The following is a 17,205-nucleotide window of genomic DNA, read 5'->3' as shown; positions in this document are numbered from 1 at the left end:
GGCGTACAATCCAATGTCATGTCATGTTTATGCCCTTTCAACGTTCAAACACTTGCGCTGTACTGCAGTGTCATGTTTATGCAGGGTCAGATACTCATCTTAAACTTACAAAGGAGTTAATGTGGCCTTGTGCCCATTTTCCGTGCAAACTTTGCATGCTCAGTTCACTTGTCACCGCTGCCAAATGCAAAGTGCATTCTATATCTTCCAATTGCTATAAAAAAAAATTTGACTCTGCAAGTGTTTTTTTTTTTGGCTATGTAAAAATTGACTCGGCAGAAGTTAATGTTAAGCAACATTCCACGTGTTTTGAAGTTCTCTAGCCACCATTGTGCACTGATTTGTTTTCTTCATCTCTTGCTTCAACATTACACCTCTAGGGGTGCTTAATCCACTATTTGTTTGTAACTCTTGAAATATGCATTAAATCTCCTCTGTGGCTCTGTCGTCAGACTAAAGGATTTTTGCACAAATGTAGCAGGAATAATTTCTCAAGTCTGTATGACTTGAAATCTGGAATAACTGGTAAATGTAATTGCTGAGTTCAACATCATCAAATGAGACCCTAGTTCTTACGTATGTACACCCTGGTATCTTGTGTTAAAAGAGCAAAGAGTTATCAACTATTAATTATAATGAAAATTTTATGTGTTATTTCATGTAGGCTGTTCTCACCTACTGGTAAAGAATGAAAAAATAAGGGTGGAAAGTTGCAAGTACATTACTCATGATAATTAGTTAATTACACATATATCACACATGCGACTTCTTTTAGCATCCGGCAGCTTTTAAGAATTTGTCATATGGGCTCGAAGGTGGAAGCCTGAAAGACTGCTCGTACTCGCTTGAACAGGACAGCTGGTTCTGAGTCCAAACCTGCTCAATTCCTGGCAGTCTCAGGTAGTTGTTCTCTGGAAGGTCCTTTTTCTGAAAAAAAATGGCACAGTGAGAATTGTAAGCACACTGAGGGTATTTATAAATGCTTTTAAATATATAGATTAAATGTCACAAGGTCATCTGCTTTACATTGATCAACTATACAATTCCTTAGACGGTGGCATTTTCCTAAATCCTGTGTTAAGCACTGATAATTTAACTATGAAGCTTTGATTTAGATCTTCTTAGTTTACCATGTTTGGCAAACTGGGGACTTTCTTTTCTTTTTCTGTGCTGATGCCAATGCTCAAGGTTTCCTGTTGAGATTTGAAACTCAGAAGTACTGACATCTTCTGATGTTTACCCGTTACTAGAGCTTCACATTGATTCTTCATTTGGTCGTAAGGTATGGGTGTCGTGGAGACTGGGAAGCTTGCAACCTGTCGGGCAGTTTCCAAAACCTGCAACAGATATCACCTCTCATAACATATAATACCATAAAATAGAGATATACTTCTCATAAGACTAACACACACAGTATATGCATATAAATAATTCAACCATACCCCCCAGGTTAGATTCATTTTGGTGAACTTGCCAAAGTACCAACGCATTGAGATGACCAACTATTGTGGTTGCAAACTCACAAGAAGAGTGAGACATTAATGGTTAATGCAGTGAAGATGAGAAGATAGCATCAACCAGTCAATTGACAACAAAAACAAAGAAATCTTCTATTGCCAATAATTGGGTAGACTATATGTTCCTACCATCTGCTGATCTAAGATGATTCCTTCTAGGTCCTGAGTGGTGGCTTACCCCTAGAATAGTGCATTAGCCATCAATAGACCATTACTACATTCCAGTCAAAAGTAGCTTGTACTCCTATGCGTAATGTTTGCGATCATAAGACAGTGAGCATAAAGTTGGGATGTGTACCGATTCCAAGAGTTGGTTAACACTTAAAACGTCAAGTGTGTTGATGGACAGTGATGTTTTGCGATCAGAATGACTTTCACTCCCTTCAAGGAATGCTTCTTCATCTGTAAAGGCAGCCGAAGGCATGACCTGAAAGAAAAGCATCCAACACTCACTAAAAGTGCCTGCCTGTTTTACAAAGATGCCAAGAAGATAGAAATATAGTTCTAACCTCATCAAAAGCCTGAAAAACCATTCGTGCAAGTGGAGAACATGGTCCTGATGCATCCGTCAACAGCCCAGCTCCCATTGGATATGCATCATCAGGTGAGAATCCCTGAAGTAGTTGATTCTTTAATCCTTCAGACTCATCCTGTAAGACAAAACAGTAATTAAATGCTCTTATCCACTTCACACATCCAGATATTATGTGTGTGTATCAATGCTAGGCTAAATCGATGAGTCAATTCCAGAGTATACACTATTGACATATAGAAAGGTTTTAGGTGGATGCGAATATACTTATTGTCATTGTTGGGATCAAACTAAACCCTATAAATGTTATCATGTTCTACAAAAGAAATCCGATAATCTATAATCTAGACATATATAATAGAGCATACGGAACTATCATTGGTGGTGCATGATCTTTAACTAGTCTTCTTTGTCCTGATATCAGGTAACTTTGTGAGCTGAACCATGGTTTGGAGAAAATGGTTCAAGCATTACTTGGGAATTTACCTCAGCTACTTTTCCAATCTTTTTCATGAAGTGAGATAGCACAGTTTCTTTCAACTTTCCATCATCCACTTCTATTTCTGAAAGAGACTTCAAGGCGGCAACTTCATCTTCCTGTGATCCATAGACCGTCTTTCCATCATTTGATCCTACGCCAACAGCCTGTAGCCTGGTATCTTCAATAAGCTCAAGGAAAGGATCAACCTGTTACAGGAGTCAAATTTCCAAAAATTCAGTCATGTTGAAACTCAATATCACCTCCAAAATAAAACCTCATTCAGTCAAGCTAAATTCGAAGTGTATAGAGATTACCGTTTTATCCGTGAGTGTTTCTTTCACACAAGGAATAAGATGTCGAAGATTGCTCGCCTTCGCTGAAAATATAAGCATGCATGATGCCAAGGTAAAGAGAGATCTTCTACGAGATGCCAGCAAACCCCCTTCAATTTGCCATGAAAAAAACACAATAAATGAATCAGAAAAGTTTGCTTGAAAATGTAGCTCACAAGGTTGCATAAAATGATGTTACTACCCCATGTGGACAATAGATAAAAAGAACACACCCATCTTTGATTCGCATTATCAAATATAATAGGCAGTTTGACAAAAAAGTTCATTTTCATATTAACCATCACACAGCTCATTGTTTTATACAACAAATAAAGATCGTCAACATATATAAAGTCAATCTATTGGCTCAATAGGATCATTTGAAGAGAATTAGTTGAGCTAGACAATCTCTTACAAAGTTCACTCCAATTTGTGGCCAATATGGACTTTATTCTATCACTTCCTTGGACTTTGGGTCCAATATGGACCTTATACTCCCATCTATTTTAACTTGGGATGTTTACGTCGGGGCCTAAATGAATCAATATTGATGTGACAGAAACAGCACATGGACCATATATATCAACATTTATTAATAAAATAATAAAAAATAAAATAAAATTAGTTAATTAAGGCCCCATTAATTAATTGAAATTAAAATTAAAATTAAAGTATCACTTTTTCAACTGACAGAATGTATCCAAAGAGTTAGACCTGAACAATAGCTAAAATCGAGACAACATCATCATACCTTCTTGTTCCAGAGAGGCGCTTCTTAACGAGAATGCCAACTGGAAACATCGAGTGAGAGCAGCATGACTAGTGTTCTGACAACACCATGAAAATCCATTATGAAGTGAGATGAAAATCCATTGAGTACCAAACTCCATGTATGTTTCAATGAAACAATGACTTGCAAACTCGGAGACCATCAGCATAAAGTATAACATATGAGCAGTGGTGGCAATTCGTTAACTTGAAACTTAGAAGTAAAATCATGGTCCGAATCTGTTCACCTTCCTAAGGCATGTGATGTTGACCTCAATAGCAGGTTGGTTGTTTGGAACTCAGTTTTCTTCTTACGTTTTCAGCAAAATTCAAAACAACCAATCAGATGTGGATGGCACACATACACCTATACTTTGATTAGCTGATCATTTAAGTATCTGGACCGTCAAAGACGATGAATGCTCACAAGGTAAAGTTTAAACCAAAGAATCTCTACAGTGATTCGTGATTTATATATACCGTCTATTTATTGACTATAAAAAGTTTTACCATAAACAGTTTTTGAACATTGTTGACACAACTTGCAAAGGGAAGCTTTAACACTGTAACTCAGTGAACAAGTCAGGGTTCCTACGAGGATTAAATGGACAGTTTCTCTTCAGCTTTATATGCTAAAGCGTTATGAAGAGTCCCGTCCAATCAATATAAACTAATACTATAAAGCAAGTAAGAATAAAACAATATGCTAGACCAATCTCTGACGATAGTAGCAGTAAATACAACAGGTATCTCACCTTGGATCTGGAAAACAACAGAGCAAGATTGTAAGTGTGGGCCATAGCCTCAAAATTTGCTGGAGTGTTTTCCGTGGTTGTTGCCTGGACCCAAATGGATGAAAGCAGAAGACCAACTTGGTGACTACTCAACCGAAGGGAAGTTAGCTCCTGAAGAATGTTAAGATTGTCAAGATTAAGATGGTTAAAATTTAGTACAGCAAGAAATCTGTAACTACTAAAAAGAACAGAAACGAAAAAAATATTAGTATCAGTCACTGCAGAGTTTTTTAGCAACCTTTCCACCGGAAACAAATATTAAAGTCCTAGAGATATAATAACATCAAAAATCTAATCCACTGGGGCGTAAAAGCACCTATACTGCCTAGACAAGCTACAAAGCGGATTTGACATTGCCTGTTTAGGATATTCTTATTAAATATTTTAAGTTTCAAAAAGAGAGAGAGAGAGAGTAAAAAAATATTATTTATGAAAAGAAAGGTGAGGGGACATAGTGTGAGTGAGCGAGTCACGCTATGGACAATCATATAAGCAATTCACGAATCTTGATATACAACACTATCCCACCCTACCATGAACCTACCAAAAGATATACCCCTCATAACAGGAAGAATACCCTGTTCCAACGATATGTTTCTCACTTTCAATGATGAAAGTAATCAAAACGATAAAGTACTCGAGTATCCTCTGGGTGACAATTAACGAAACCTTTGAAATAAATATATACTACAAGTTGCATCACCAGGGATAAGTTTCATGTTTCTTACATCTTTTCCATCAGTAGCCACGCACGAAGGAGAAAGTTTGAAGCTGTAGACTTGGCCACGAGATGAACGAACAGTATAACGACTAAGCCCCACATCAGCATCTTGGATTGCTTTCTCTGTCATTCCTCCATCCGTGACATCTATTCTATCTATGCTTCCACCTCGCATGGAGAAGTTTCCATTCATCACTTTCTGTGACACAGCACAGGAGGACAATAAGGCAGGCGTACATTTCCCATGTGGATCCGACCAAGGACGATAAAGTGATGGCATTAGGACAACAGAGAAGACACGATGTGCCCAAACTCGTGTCTCGGGATCAGGATGGGCCATTGCTAAGATCAATTGGTGAAATAAAGCATCAGGGAAGGCCTGAAATCAATGCAGCAGAGTTGATCATTGAGCTAGCAGCTACATCAGCATAGAGTGGAGCAATAACCTATTACATTAAGATTTTAAACTTGCCTTCTTGTCATATGATATGTTGGGGAGGGAAGAGATTATTTGTGCAGTGCGATAAACAGCTGATATCGTCGTTCTAGCCACAATGGTAGCAGTTGGGACATTCTCCAGCACCACAGCCATCATATCAAGAATCGGTCCAACATCTCCAACCTGTTCATTCACGCTCAGTCTTTCATGCCTCAAGCCAATCACTCCAAAAGTTGAATCAAATTATTTTAATATATCAAACATTTCCCGTGTTTAAAATTTGGAATAGAAAACATAAATAGCAAAGGAAAAACAAATATAAGGATGCAGAAAACACGACCAAGCCCTGTCAAGGATCTTGCCGAACTGTATAGGGTTGTGTGTTTCTAAAGTTGTTTTTCTTCTTTTTCTTTTGTTTGTTAAGGTGATCTCCTCAAAGAGCAATTATCTCTGTATTCCTCAATATACTCATATTTCTTTTATCTACCAAAAGAAAATGTTAAAAAAATTACTGAAACTCTTATCAATAGAACATTCTGTGCCCATGACATGAAAACATAAACCTTTTGGGCTTTTGTTTTCAGGTGTTGGTGCCTGGTGGTTTGGGGAACAATGGGAACTTGGTCATAAGTAGCAGCTTTATACCGACTACATAAAGAGGCTGCAGGATCTAATTCGTTTTTTGGAGTATCTGAAACATGGTGGTAGTCACCATTTTATATATTATATTAAGAGAACTGGTTTAAAAGTTCAAGTGCGGGAACTTAATTATAGTACCATTTTATATATTATATTAAGAGAACTGGTTTAAAAGTTCAAGTGCGGGTACTTAATTATAGTCAAGTTACAAAGAGCAATGTAACAGTCACAATGAAGTCATCTAGCAAACAAAGAGCCTCTAAGTTAAGTTCTGTACAAGGACAAACATGCCAATTCCCAGCACCCAGATACTTTATCCTTACAAATGCATGAGGTATAGAACATATCATGGCGCCCCACCGCTTAGATGAAAACATAGCCCCAAAAGAATGAGTATACGGTAGTTGCAAACCTTATTCGAGAGTTCTGAGAGGCAATCTTCTAAAGCAGAATTGAGAGCAGCATTCCACTCATTCACCTCACCGTCCTGGCTGGATGTTTCCATTGAACATTGAATAGACTTGCGTAATTGTTTCATCAAATCTACTATGGCACCAGTTATGGCAACAGAAGCTTGCAGATTTGCTTGTTGGGAGATATATGTGATAATAGTTACAACAGCAACCTGTGTACTAGGCTTTTTAATAACATTCTTGTGGTCTAGGTGCTTGACTAAAATAGACAACAACAGATGGCTGTTGTAACCTGCATGGAGCCAAATCAATTATAGCTAAAAGGTTCCTTGGCAACATTTTCAAATCCAACATGGTGCTATCGTGAAATTGAATATTGTGACGCGTATGTCACCTGATTTCTCCATCTCTGATTGCATATGTGATAACACAGAACAAGCAATCCCACTTTCAAGTGACCAATGGTTCCCATCATCGAAATTTCGAAAAAGGGGATCCAGCACTCGGCGGACGGTAGTTGCCTCCTTGGCTAGTCCAGCCATATTGCTTAAACAAACCTTTGACCAATGCACAGGACTACTGAAATCATCCCTGTTAGGAGGTACAACAGAATCAAAGGTTATTTATAATATATGTAGGAAACTTCTGCTCAGAAATCAATATAAAGTAGAGATCAGGGGAAATGTTTGTTCAAATAAGGTTCTCACAATTCCTGGACTGATTCAGGATTTGTATCTACAAGCTCAGGTAATGTAACCTTCTCATGGATAGATGTGCAACGCTTTTCTTGAAGCCACTGGCCGTGAGATTGAGAAGATCGTGGGAGTTGCCGAGTATTATTCGTGTTCTTTGAGAGATCCACGTAATTCTCTAGAGTTGCTGTAATTATCTGTTTTTATGAAAAATGAAACAAAATGGTATATATATACCACCAGATGCTAAATTAACTGAGTCTCTGGGATGGAAAAGATGTACACTATAAAACATAAGGAAACATTCCGAATGTGAAAGGTGTCCAGTATAAATGACAATATTAGTATTAACAAGAAAAACTTACATGGTCAAAGTCCATTGAGATGTGGGAATACACTCCCATGAACCACACCTGGGAATAACATCAAAAACATGTGCAGTATCAGACAATACGAAACATAAATATCCGCATGTCATCCAATCCATGATAAACTAATGCTACTGCATAGTATTAAAGAATTACATTTAAATGTAGTCATAGTAGAAACTATCTAACTACAAGGAAAATTGTGACAACACAGAAAGCATGCCAAATCATTCCCGTGAAAACGTCAAGAGTACTAAATAATTAGCTGTTCTTTTTCACTGGTTCTGGAACTTTCAGTCCTGATGTCTACGTTTCATTTCAAATCATTCTAGGCGCGCGGATGTGACTCATCTGATATACCACATTTCACGTAAAACAAGTGAGAGAAACTCCCGTCTAGACCGAGTGTTAGAAACCACGGGATCAGAGAGGAATCAGAGACACTTTGAGGGAGCACCAACACCTGTGGAGAAAGTTGAGTGGCCATCAAAGCTCTTTTATGTTTCCAGCCGAAGGTGCATATTGAGACACGAGACATATCTTTTGAGGTGTTTGTGTTTAGATGGGAGGCCATAATGAGATGATCGGGCTAAGGGACTTGCAACTTTCTGTTTTTTCTTTTCTTTTCTTTTGTATGCGTATGTAATGGAGGATATCTCATCCTTATGTATCTATCTTTAGTTATATTAATAAATTATACTTTACCGATCAAAAAAAAAATAGGTTCACCAAACATTTGAAAATGAAAATAGAGAAACTCAGTTGATGTAATAAGTAATAAACAATGATTTAAAATACCATGGACCTAAATTTCGAACGGCCAAAAAAAGTGAACAAAAGTTTACTGGAAAACAAAATCACCAAAAAGGGTGGAATGGAGTAGTACCATAGCAGCAAGCGCTTGCAATCCAGCTGAACGTAGAGTGAGGGCTCTTTCATCTTCTCCGACCTCTTGAGCTAGTTGACAAAGTTTCGGTATGAGACCTTCCAAATTAAACATGTATGTGCTATCCGTCTACATTGACACGATATCCATGAGTCAGTTTTAAACAATGGATCATTCGCATAGATGGTATAATGCGATGTTTAATAAAATGCCCTGAGGTGGCGAGACAAGCCTCAAGCCTCAAGCCTCATTGACAACAAATGCACCGAGGCTTAAACCTCTTTGTTAATTGAAGAGGCTTATGCTAATGAGGCGTAAGCCTCTATACCTATGCCTCAAGGCTTATCAAGAATTAAGCCTTTATGAAGCCTTTTTCAACTCTTTTTTGTTAAAAAATAAAATAAAATAAAAGTATCCTATTAAGTATGAAAACTACATAGAAGTCCCACACTACAAATAGGCTATGTTGAGGATCGAGAGAAGGATGGGAGATTGACTTTTCTCCATTTCTTTGCTTTGGACTTCTCACAGACTCGTATAGCACTTGTCATTTTCGTATTTTTTACTTTTACTTTTGTTTTATGTTATTATGGATGCATATTGTGTATTATATTTGTCATATTTTTTTATCAACTCTTGTTTAAATGTTAGAATGGGCAACTTTTGTTGTCTACTTCTATATAGCAATTATTATTGCCTAATAATTAGTATCTTGATGTTGACATAGCACTTGTTCAGTATCTAAGGTCTAAGTAACTTCACTTGTTCCTCATAATGCTATATATCTTGCTTTGTTCAAGCTTTAACTATGTAGCTCGTTAGTGTCACTAACAAGGTAAAATTTATAGTCTCAATAGCTTTTATACTTGCTTAAGAAAATTTGTCCATATATAATGATTTGTTTTATTTTTCATTTTTTAGAATTCTTCAAGCACTTAAAAAACAGATATATTTTAGGCTTAGGCCTTGTACGCCTCAAGGCTTGAAGGCGTTTTTCTTAAACATTGGTATCAATGTATCATGTACTATGATGTATGACCACAGTGTGTATTTAATTCTTTTTTTTTGCTCGGTAAAGTTGAAATCTCATTAAAAGTGTGTATCTAATTAAATGGTCAGCTTTCAAACATGCACTCACGAAGTGATAGCAAAATCTGCCATATGAAAGACCCTACAACTCATCTAGGATAAATTATTTCTATGGCTTGGCTCCTACAGAGTATAGTATATACCATGTAATGCTGGCCTTTTTACCACCTTTTCAAGATAATTGGAGGCATACTACTAGTCTTATAATAGTAGAAATTACCTGGTTTTTTATAAAGTCAACAAGAGTTTGGCAACCTAGAATGCGCATCTCATCTTGTCGTGTTTGCTCAAGAAGAGTTCGAACAATGCAAAGCAAACTACTAGCAAACAGCGGCCTGAAAACATTGAAATATTTCAGTACATGTCATTAATTAAGCAAATATGGGCAAGTTCATAACAGAAACCTAATTTGAGAAATAAATAAAACAGAAACCATGCAATCATAGATCAATGGTGTTACCACGAGGTTAACGTTACTTTCATGTACTCATCAAACAACAAAAATTAACAGTGAAACTGGAATTTATAATAGTTCTTCTATAACAACGTGAAATATGGGATAAGACCTGGTGATTATCTTTTGCTATTAAGTAGCTAACCTAACCACTAAGCTACCAGCCATCTTGCCAAAAACCATATACCTTGACGGACCACTTTTATATGGACCAACCCCTAAATCATACTAATCAAATGATCCTAATCATAATCCTAAATGCAATAGTTCTCAGTAAACATTATGTCACATAAGGAGAGGCCAAGAAAAAACTTTGTCAGATCATTAGAATCATTTCACTGACAAGATAGTGAGGTTGCACGCCGTCAATATAATTATTTGTGAATTATGAAAAATAATACAATGACAATATTAGTGAGTTAAAATCCTAAACCTATGGTGAAAGTCGAGAATTTGAAGCTCACATCTGTTCTTTGCATGAGAATAGTAACTTGCGATATATGCACGATACAACTTTTGCCGAACCAAAATGCTCAATTCTCAAATCCTTATAACATTTCTGCTCTAGATACTCTGTGATCTGTAAATAAGATAACTCATGAGACATCATTAACTATCTGAAAATACAATTAGATGAGCTAATAATGTGAGCACCTTTGGAATACGTAAAGGATTTTTACAAGCATATTCACAAAGCTTGCCAATTTTCCTGTCATTTATCTCAGCATCCTACACAATCATCATAAAAACAAAACTTAGTTACATTTATTTATGATTTATGGCCAAATAATAAAACAATAATAAAAATGTCACCTGAGATTTTGGAAATATATCGCCAAGAAGCTTCTTATACCGTTTAACAGGTTGTCTAGACCTTGCCCGCATCGATGGACAGAAGAAACATAGATTGCCACAGGCGGGTATTACCCGCCGTGACATCACCCCCATGATTGGGGATACTCAAATCAATCCTATCAAATCAAATCAAATCAAATCATCTAAATTAACACATGATACAATCAAGAAACAAGTCAAAACTTACCTAGATTTCAATAGCTTCACAAGAAAAATAATAAATGAACAATCTTTAGAGGATTTGCTGTTTAGCTGACAATGGTGTCCAAACCGATGTAAATTTACGTTTCAGCCCTTGGTTTTTAACGACTTTATCAACTGTTTTCAGGGATATAAAAGGTAATTTGGGTAGTTATTCCATACACCAACTCTTTCACTTTTAGAATCTACCTCCTGGAATCATTAACTTTTTTGAATATTTGGCAATAATTAGGCACATCCAGTTTGATATTTGAAATTTTAAATCTAGAGGTTTTGGGTTTTTGGTCAACAATTTTTTTTTTTAAGAACCAACAATTATTGAATTATTATATGGCTAAATCTATGGTGCGCAAGTCGTATGGTATGCTATCAAATCTGGCCCACTCATACCAAGAGGTGCGTGTGTATTGCATGGTAAAAGTACTAATCCAAAGGCCCACATTACCTGCGCACCATACATCTCGCGCATTGAAGACATGCTCTTATTATATTGCTTACATCTTGTAAGTTTTCACTTTAAGAGCATTTGCAATACAAGTGATAATTCCCCCCTCTATCACCGCCACTTCATCACTTATTCACCCTCTTTTCACTAACCCGTGAAAAACAAGGTGAAAGGCTGTCTGCAATGCAAATGTGATAAAAAATATCTCGGGATGGGATGTTGGATTCGCCCCGGGCGTAAAAATGAAAAAAAACATCTCGGACGGAATGAAACATCCCGTCTGAAATTTAAAAAAAATCGAAAAAAAGTCGAAAAATCATGCGAGACGGAATCTAACATCCCGTCCGAAAAAAAAACCCATTTTTTTTTTTTTAAAAACACGCGAGACGGAATCCAACATCTCGTCCGAAGTTAACAAGTCAGTGAAAAACTCGGTGAAAGGTTTCACCTTATTTTGAACTGGGGAAAACTATCACCGAGTTTATCACCCTGCATTGCACATCGCTTTTGGACCCAACTAGGTGATAGTTTTCACAAACCCCCCTCTATCACCTGCATTGCAAATGCTCTAATATTGAAATAATATAACCTGCCTTACCATCAGTACAACGATGTTGAGGTAACTTAACAACCCCACTTTAATACTTTGGTCTATGCTCGAGCATTAACATTTTTTTTCCATTGAGGTATGGTTCTATATTCAACAATTTTTTATTTAATGTAGTAGTTTTTACCTCTGATGTAGCATGAAGTGTGAGATTATTAATTTATTGTAATTCTAAAAAAAATTAATTATAAACAAACATTTTAAAGTAACACACAAGTTGAACCAAATTTCATAAACACATTGACGTGGCAAAAACTATTACGTGCAACAAAGAAAATACCCAATCAAGACTTGTCTTCCTTGTAACAAGTAGGACGTTTCTATTACAGCAATCACACCTGCATGTTCCTCTGAGAAAACTTTTTAGTTGAGTTACTTCTCTTAATAATTCAGGCTTTTTAACTTTGAATTACGCTCCCAAATATGTACTTTATTAGCTTAATATTTATTCATAGATCATTGAATCTTAGTAGTTTGTGAAGAAGTGAAGAACTAAAGATCCTTGTGGCTAATTATATGTTGATTATGTTCACTCATTGTTTATATGCTTCAAATTCAGTACCGGCCTCAATCGAGTATGACTTACCAACAACTACAAACGGTATATCATCAAAATGAGATTGGATTGTATAACAAAATGATATAGAGAAAGTATATCATCAAAAGAACCCCAAGTTGGATTTTTCACAAATTAAGACATTTTCGGATTTGTAGAAAACAATTTTAGTGAGTGGAAGTGTGGAACAAGTGATGCAACTTTGGAGCATGACCGAACCTCTATGGTCTCGCATCACTGATCCATCACTGATCTAGTGTCATCTACTACTATCATCATTACAAAAATTTTATGAGTTATCAAAGTCTCAAAATTCAATATGTAATTATCTACTACTACTATTGTAACTAGGGGTGCCAACGGGTCAATTTTGGGTTGGGTCTTAGTAGTTTCGATTTGGGTTTTACTATTTGTGATTTTATTGATTTCAATTCTCAACGGTTTTAATATGAGAATTATAGAACCCAACTCAAAACCATAAAAATCCATGAGTTTTTATTGGTTTCGGTTCTAATTCGGGTATTTATTATTTATTATGATTATTAAACAATTTCAATCATTTAAATACTAAAACTTGCATTATTTTTATATATTTTTTATTTTCCTACACGATAATATTTTATATATAATTAGTGATATATCAACAATCATATTTACATTAATTTATGAATATGTATCAATCATACGTGTTAAAACATTTACTATTCATGTGATAATTTAAACCTTTGATATAGAAATTAAAATAATCAAATATATAACCTTATAATTTTGATTTTTTTGACGTACATACACATATATTTGTTTATTTGTATTAACTCGATCGTGTACACGTGCAATCACATATATTTGTTATATTGATATATTTTACGTGCATACACATATATTTGTACACGTGTATTAACTCGCATTTTAAATCGAACATGCAAGTACATGCATTTTACAATTACATCTCATCACAAATTTTTAACATGAACACTATATATTGGTTTATAATAAGTATGTGTACCACAATATATCAAGCATGTGTATCATATTTAAATATACACGTGTATAAATTAATAAATATAAAATGTATTAATTAATTCATAATATACACGTTGACATTATTATTAACAATCTATGATACACTTGTTTAACGTATAATTATAAAATATACATTTAACAACACACATTCACTATTATGCTATATATATTTAATAGACTTTTACATGTAAAAAATATATTTTATATTATGATGTATGAGTTTGATTATCTTAAATGTAATATAATATTAAATTTTATATATTGAAAATTTGAAATCATAATAATCGGTTTCAGTTTCAGTTCGGGTACCCACATGGTTTTTTACTATTCGGTTCAACCGGTTTCGATTATTTATCGGTTCAGTTTTTAATGACCCATTTTAAATAGGTGTAACTTTTTAACATCCAGAATCAGAACATTCGGTTTCGGGTAATCGGGTAGCCATTGTCACTCCTAATTGAAACAGATAACAAATTTAAATTAAATAGAGGACTTTTAAGGGTGCACCTTCAACCTAGCCATATGGTGCCAAATTAACAAACCAAACTAGTTTTGAGCTTTGACATTGGTCACAGAGAGAGAGAGATGACAGTGGCGGCAGGGGCCGGTTATGCGTTGCTGGCCTTGGGTCCATCGCTCTCTATCTTCGTTTCAGTAATCTCAAAGAAGCCATTTTTAATTCTCACTGTTCTTTCCAGGTATCAAAAACAAACTAGTCCACTTTTTTTTTTGTTTACATTCATTTTCGATTTCAATTCAAGTTTTTTTATTGTTTGGAAGCTCATTATTATAATGGACGCAGTACACTTTTATGGCTTGTGAGTTTGATTGTTCTTTCGGGAGTGTGGCGCGCATTTCTTCCTATAAAGACAACTTCTTGGTGGCCCTTTGCAATTATTATAATTTCGTCTGTTGTTTTTCAAGAATCACTCCGGTTACTCTTTTGGAAGGTCTACAAGTACGTTCTACATTACATGTTCTCTATTTCCAGATGGTTTTTATTTATTTTTTTTTAATATATGTACCCAAACACTGATGAAAGTGTGTTCCTTTTTGCTTTTGTTTTTTGAATTTCTTATCTAGGAGGCTGGAAGATATTTTGGATGGTTTTGCTGACAGAGTTTCAAAGCCCCGTCTCTTTTTGACAGATAAAATGCAAATTGCCCTTGGTAATCTTTCAAAACTACGTTTTAACTTCACCTAAATAACTCTTATCTATGCTGTTAGTTACAGAAAAAGTTCACTGATTTCATCTCAGCAGTTACATCCGTTTTGCTCTTCTGCTCATCATCATACAATGTATGGTTTTAAACGTCTCAGAAATAAACATACTACATGTCCGCATTCATTTTCGCATGTAATAAATAAAAAGAGTTGGCAATATACATGTGACGTGGTATTTCACTGGATAATAATCTTAGGGCCGTTAGTAGTTCTGGCTGGGAAATGGGGGTTCTCTTTTGTCAAGTTGTAGAAATGTTGTCTGATAATGGTATGCATTAAGTGGGATATGCTAAGCGCGTAGCCAGTCTATTAAGTAAAGATGCTTTGCGTGAAACACTGTCATAGTTAGAGACACTTTTTCATAACAACAGTTTTTGCTTTGGTAGTTAGCTTTAATTATGTTTCCAAATGTCGTCAAAGTTTAGTGGCATGCTGAATACATTGGAAATTATTCATTCAAAGCTGTATTTCTTCTTAAACAGCACAAATTGTATGCATCTAGACATTTAGGCACATACATCTATCCTAATTAGCCTGCTTATTTGCAGCTGGTGGTTTAGGTCATGGAGTGGCCCATGCAATTTTCTTTTGTCTGAGTCTCCTAACTCCTGCATTTGGCCCAGCAACATTTTATGTTGACAAATGTTCGCAGATGCCATTTTTTCTTGTTTCTGGTAAGTCATTCCTTTTGTTCCTGTTCCCTGCGTATCTGTTCACATGATGCATAATGAGAATTTAGATGTCAAGCGCTTTCCTACTGTATGTGTTAGACAAGGATCTGGATCTGGATTTTCATGTCTTTTAGGGTGGTCTAGAACAAATTTGTGTCTATAGAAAGTTATGAAGGCTATAACAGCGTGAGTGTGGTTGGAGTGCCTTTTTAGTTTTTCCTTCTTTCTAAAAAGAAGGAAGTTTTAATTGTAATATTTTCTCTCTCCTGCTGCTTTAATTCTGATCTGATTTAGTTGCATATTTTGCTTTGACACATTTGTTTCTTACTTGGCAGCAATCATTTCTCTAGGTTTTGTTACCATCCATACCTTCTCAATGGTTATAGCTTTCAACGGATATGCAGACGGAAAGAAAACAGACCAGATATTTGTTCCTGTTATCCATCTAGTTGCTGCAATGGTGGTAACTATCAATCTTCATTTTTATATTTAGAGAATGCTATGGAAAATTGTATCATCCAAATGGTGAGGTTTGTGCCACCAATTTGTGGGGGAAATGATTTTCAGAACCTTAAATTGTGTCACTAACTCAACTTGTCTTCAGTAGCCTTTGTCTCTTTAATCAATTCCACAACCCCCACCTCCCTTTTGAAAGGAAAACAGTAAGAGGGAAAAAGTAAAAGGGTTGCTAATTGCTTGTTGGGCTTTTACTTATTATGTTTTCCTTTGGGTACCTTATTGAGATCTATGAACTCTTAGGAGTAGGGACAAATAGGCCGACTCCTCAGATGAGAAAGGGTCTTATACTCTTATCCATCCACTCTTGACAAACATGGTGGTTATAAAGGCAGCATAGCATTCTTATTCGTGGTTTAAATGTTACCTCGTCTTCTCGCTGCTGTCTAGTGTAGTTCCAAGTTATTTCCAAAGAAATTGTATTTATGCTGTAATCTGTATGGGTAATCTGTGTCCCCAAGTTATATGTAGTTGCTGATTGATTGTCTCATGTCCATGTCAGACACTTGTTAATTTTGCACCTGGCGGTTGTGCGATTGGCATCCCCCTTCTATACCTCATTGTGATCCTGACGCTGCTACACTGTGCGAAGACAGCGTGGACCAAGCTCACTGAAGATCGTGGCAGACAGGGTGACCTGTAGAGCCAGCCACATTCTCTAATACTAGCCTTTTTCATTTGTTCAGCTATTGAAATTGTAGTCATACTTGCCTGTATCCTTCAGAAAAAACTTCCAATAGAATGAGACAGCTTTCAGGATGGCTCTGCTAACAGTATATATCAATTTTATATATTGTGATGTATCAACTGTTTTTGAAGACTGATTATAGTGAACAATAGATATTGCTGACTTTGTAACTTGGTTTTGGTCTTTTGGAAGTTCATGTACAAAAAATCATGCTCAGACTGAATAGCATTCATTTATTTCTGAGAAAACAGATAAAGAACTGGAGAGACATTCATGGCTGTCCAGCTGCCCAGA

General features: G+C 35.8%; 2 protein-coding genes across 2 annotated transcripts; one reads left to right on the top strand and one right to left on the bottom strand.

The window, feature by feature from the left end:
• Positions 1-593: 593 nt before the first annotated feature.
• LOC147474114 (ARM repeat superfamily protein) lies at positions 594-11,299 on the bottom strand. Its single transcript, XM_086586648.1, has 20 exons — positions 11,168-11,299; positions 10,939-11,096; positions 10,780-10,854; positions 10,590-10,705; positions 9,892-10,006; positions 8,583-8,711; positions 7,694-7,741; positions 7,344-7,525; positions 7,031-7,227; positions 6,636-6,928; positions 5,618-5,767; positions 5,153-5,524; positions 4,386-4,535; positions 3,614-3,689; positions 2,845-2,972; positions 2,536-2,736; positions 2,027-2,167; positions 1,816-1,944; positions 1,131-1,337; positions 594-927 (listed from the first exon to the last, which is right to left on the bottom strand). The coding sequence occupies exons 2-20, from the start codon at positions 11,071-11,073 to the stop codon at positions 772-774; spliced, it is 3,000 nt and encodes a 999-aa protein (XP_086442774.1). The 5' UTR covers positions 11,074-11,096; positions 11,168-11,299; the 3' UTR covers positions 594-771.
• A 3,015-nt stretch (positions 11,300-14,314) lies between these two features.
• LOC147474113 (gamma-secretase subunit APH1-like protein) lies at positions 14,315-17,084 on the top strand. Its single transcript, XM_086586671.1, has 6 exons — positions 14,315-14,510; positions 14,615-14,770; positions 14,896-14,981; positions 15,585-15,710; positions 16,043-16,170; positions 16,726-17,084. The coding sequence occupies exons 1-6, from the start codon at positions 14,398-14,400 to the stop codon at positions 16,864-16,866; spliced, it is 750 nt and encodes a 249-aa protein (XP_086442797.1). The 5' UTR covers positions 14,315-14,397; the 3' UTR covers positions 16,867-17,084.
• Positions 17,085-17,205: the final 121 nt, after the last annotated feature.

This window comes from Coptis chinensis, unplaced genomic scaffold (genome assembly GCF_015680905.1).
Source record: "Coptis chinensis isolate HL-2020 unplaced genomic scaffold, ASM1568090v1 utg1343_pilon_pilon, whole genome shotgun sequence".
NCBI classification, from domain to species: domain Eukaryota; kingdom Viridiplantae; phylum Streptophyta; class Magnoliopsida; order Ranunculales; family Ranunculaceae; genus Coptis; species Coptis chinensis.
This window is presented reverse-complemented; position numbering and strand designations above follow the sequence as displayed.

What these genes read in the sequence shown, in the direction of transcription:
- LOC147474114 (XM_086586648.1), bottom strand. Translation starts at nt 11,073, where the DNA reads ATGGGGGTGATGTCACGGCGGGTAATACCCGCCTGTGGCAATCTATGT. An exon ending in ATCAGAGATGGAGAAATCAG is followed by an intron (nt 6,929 to 7,030) that starts GTGACATACGCG and finishes GGCTCCATGCAG; the next exon opens with GTTACAACAGCCATCTGTTG. An exon ending in TCCCCAGTTTGCCAAACATG is followed by an intron (nt 928 to 1,130) that starts GTAAACTAAGAA and finishes ATTTTTTTTCAG; the next exon opens with AAAAAGGACCTTCCAGAGAA.
- LOC147474113 (XM_086586671.1), top strand. Translation starts at nt 14,398, where the DNA reads ATGACAGTGGCGGCAGGGGCCGGTTATGCGTTGCTGGCCTTGGGTCCA. An exon ending in CTCTTTTGGAAGGTCTACAA is followed by an intron (nt 14,771 to 14,895) that starts GTACGTTCTACA and finishes TTTCTTATCTAG; the next exon opens with GAGGCTGGAAGATATTTTGG. An exon ending in GCCATTTTTTCTTGTTTCTG is followed by an intron (nt 15,711 to 16,042) that starts GTAAGTCATTCC and finishes CTTACTTGGCAG; the next exon opens with CAATCATTTCTCTAGGTTTT.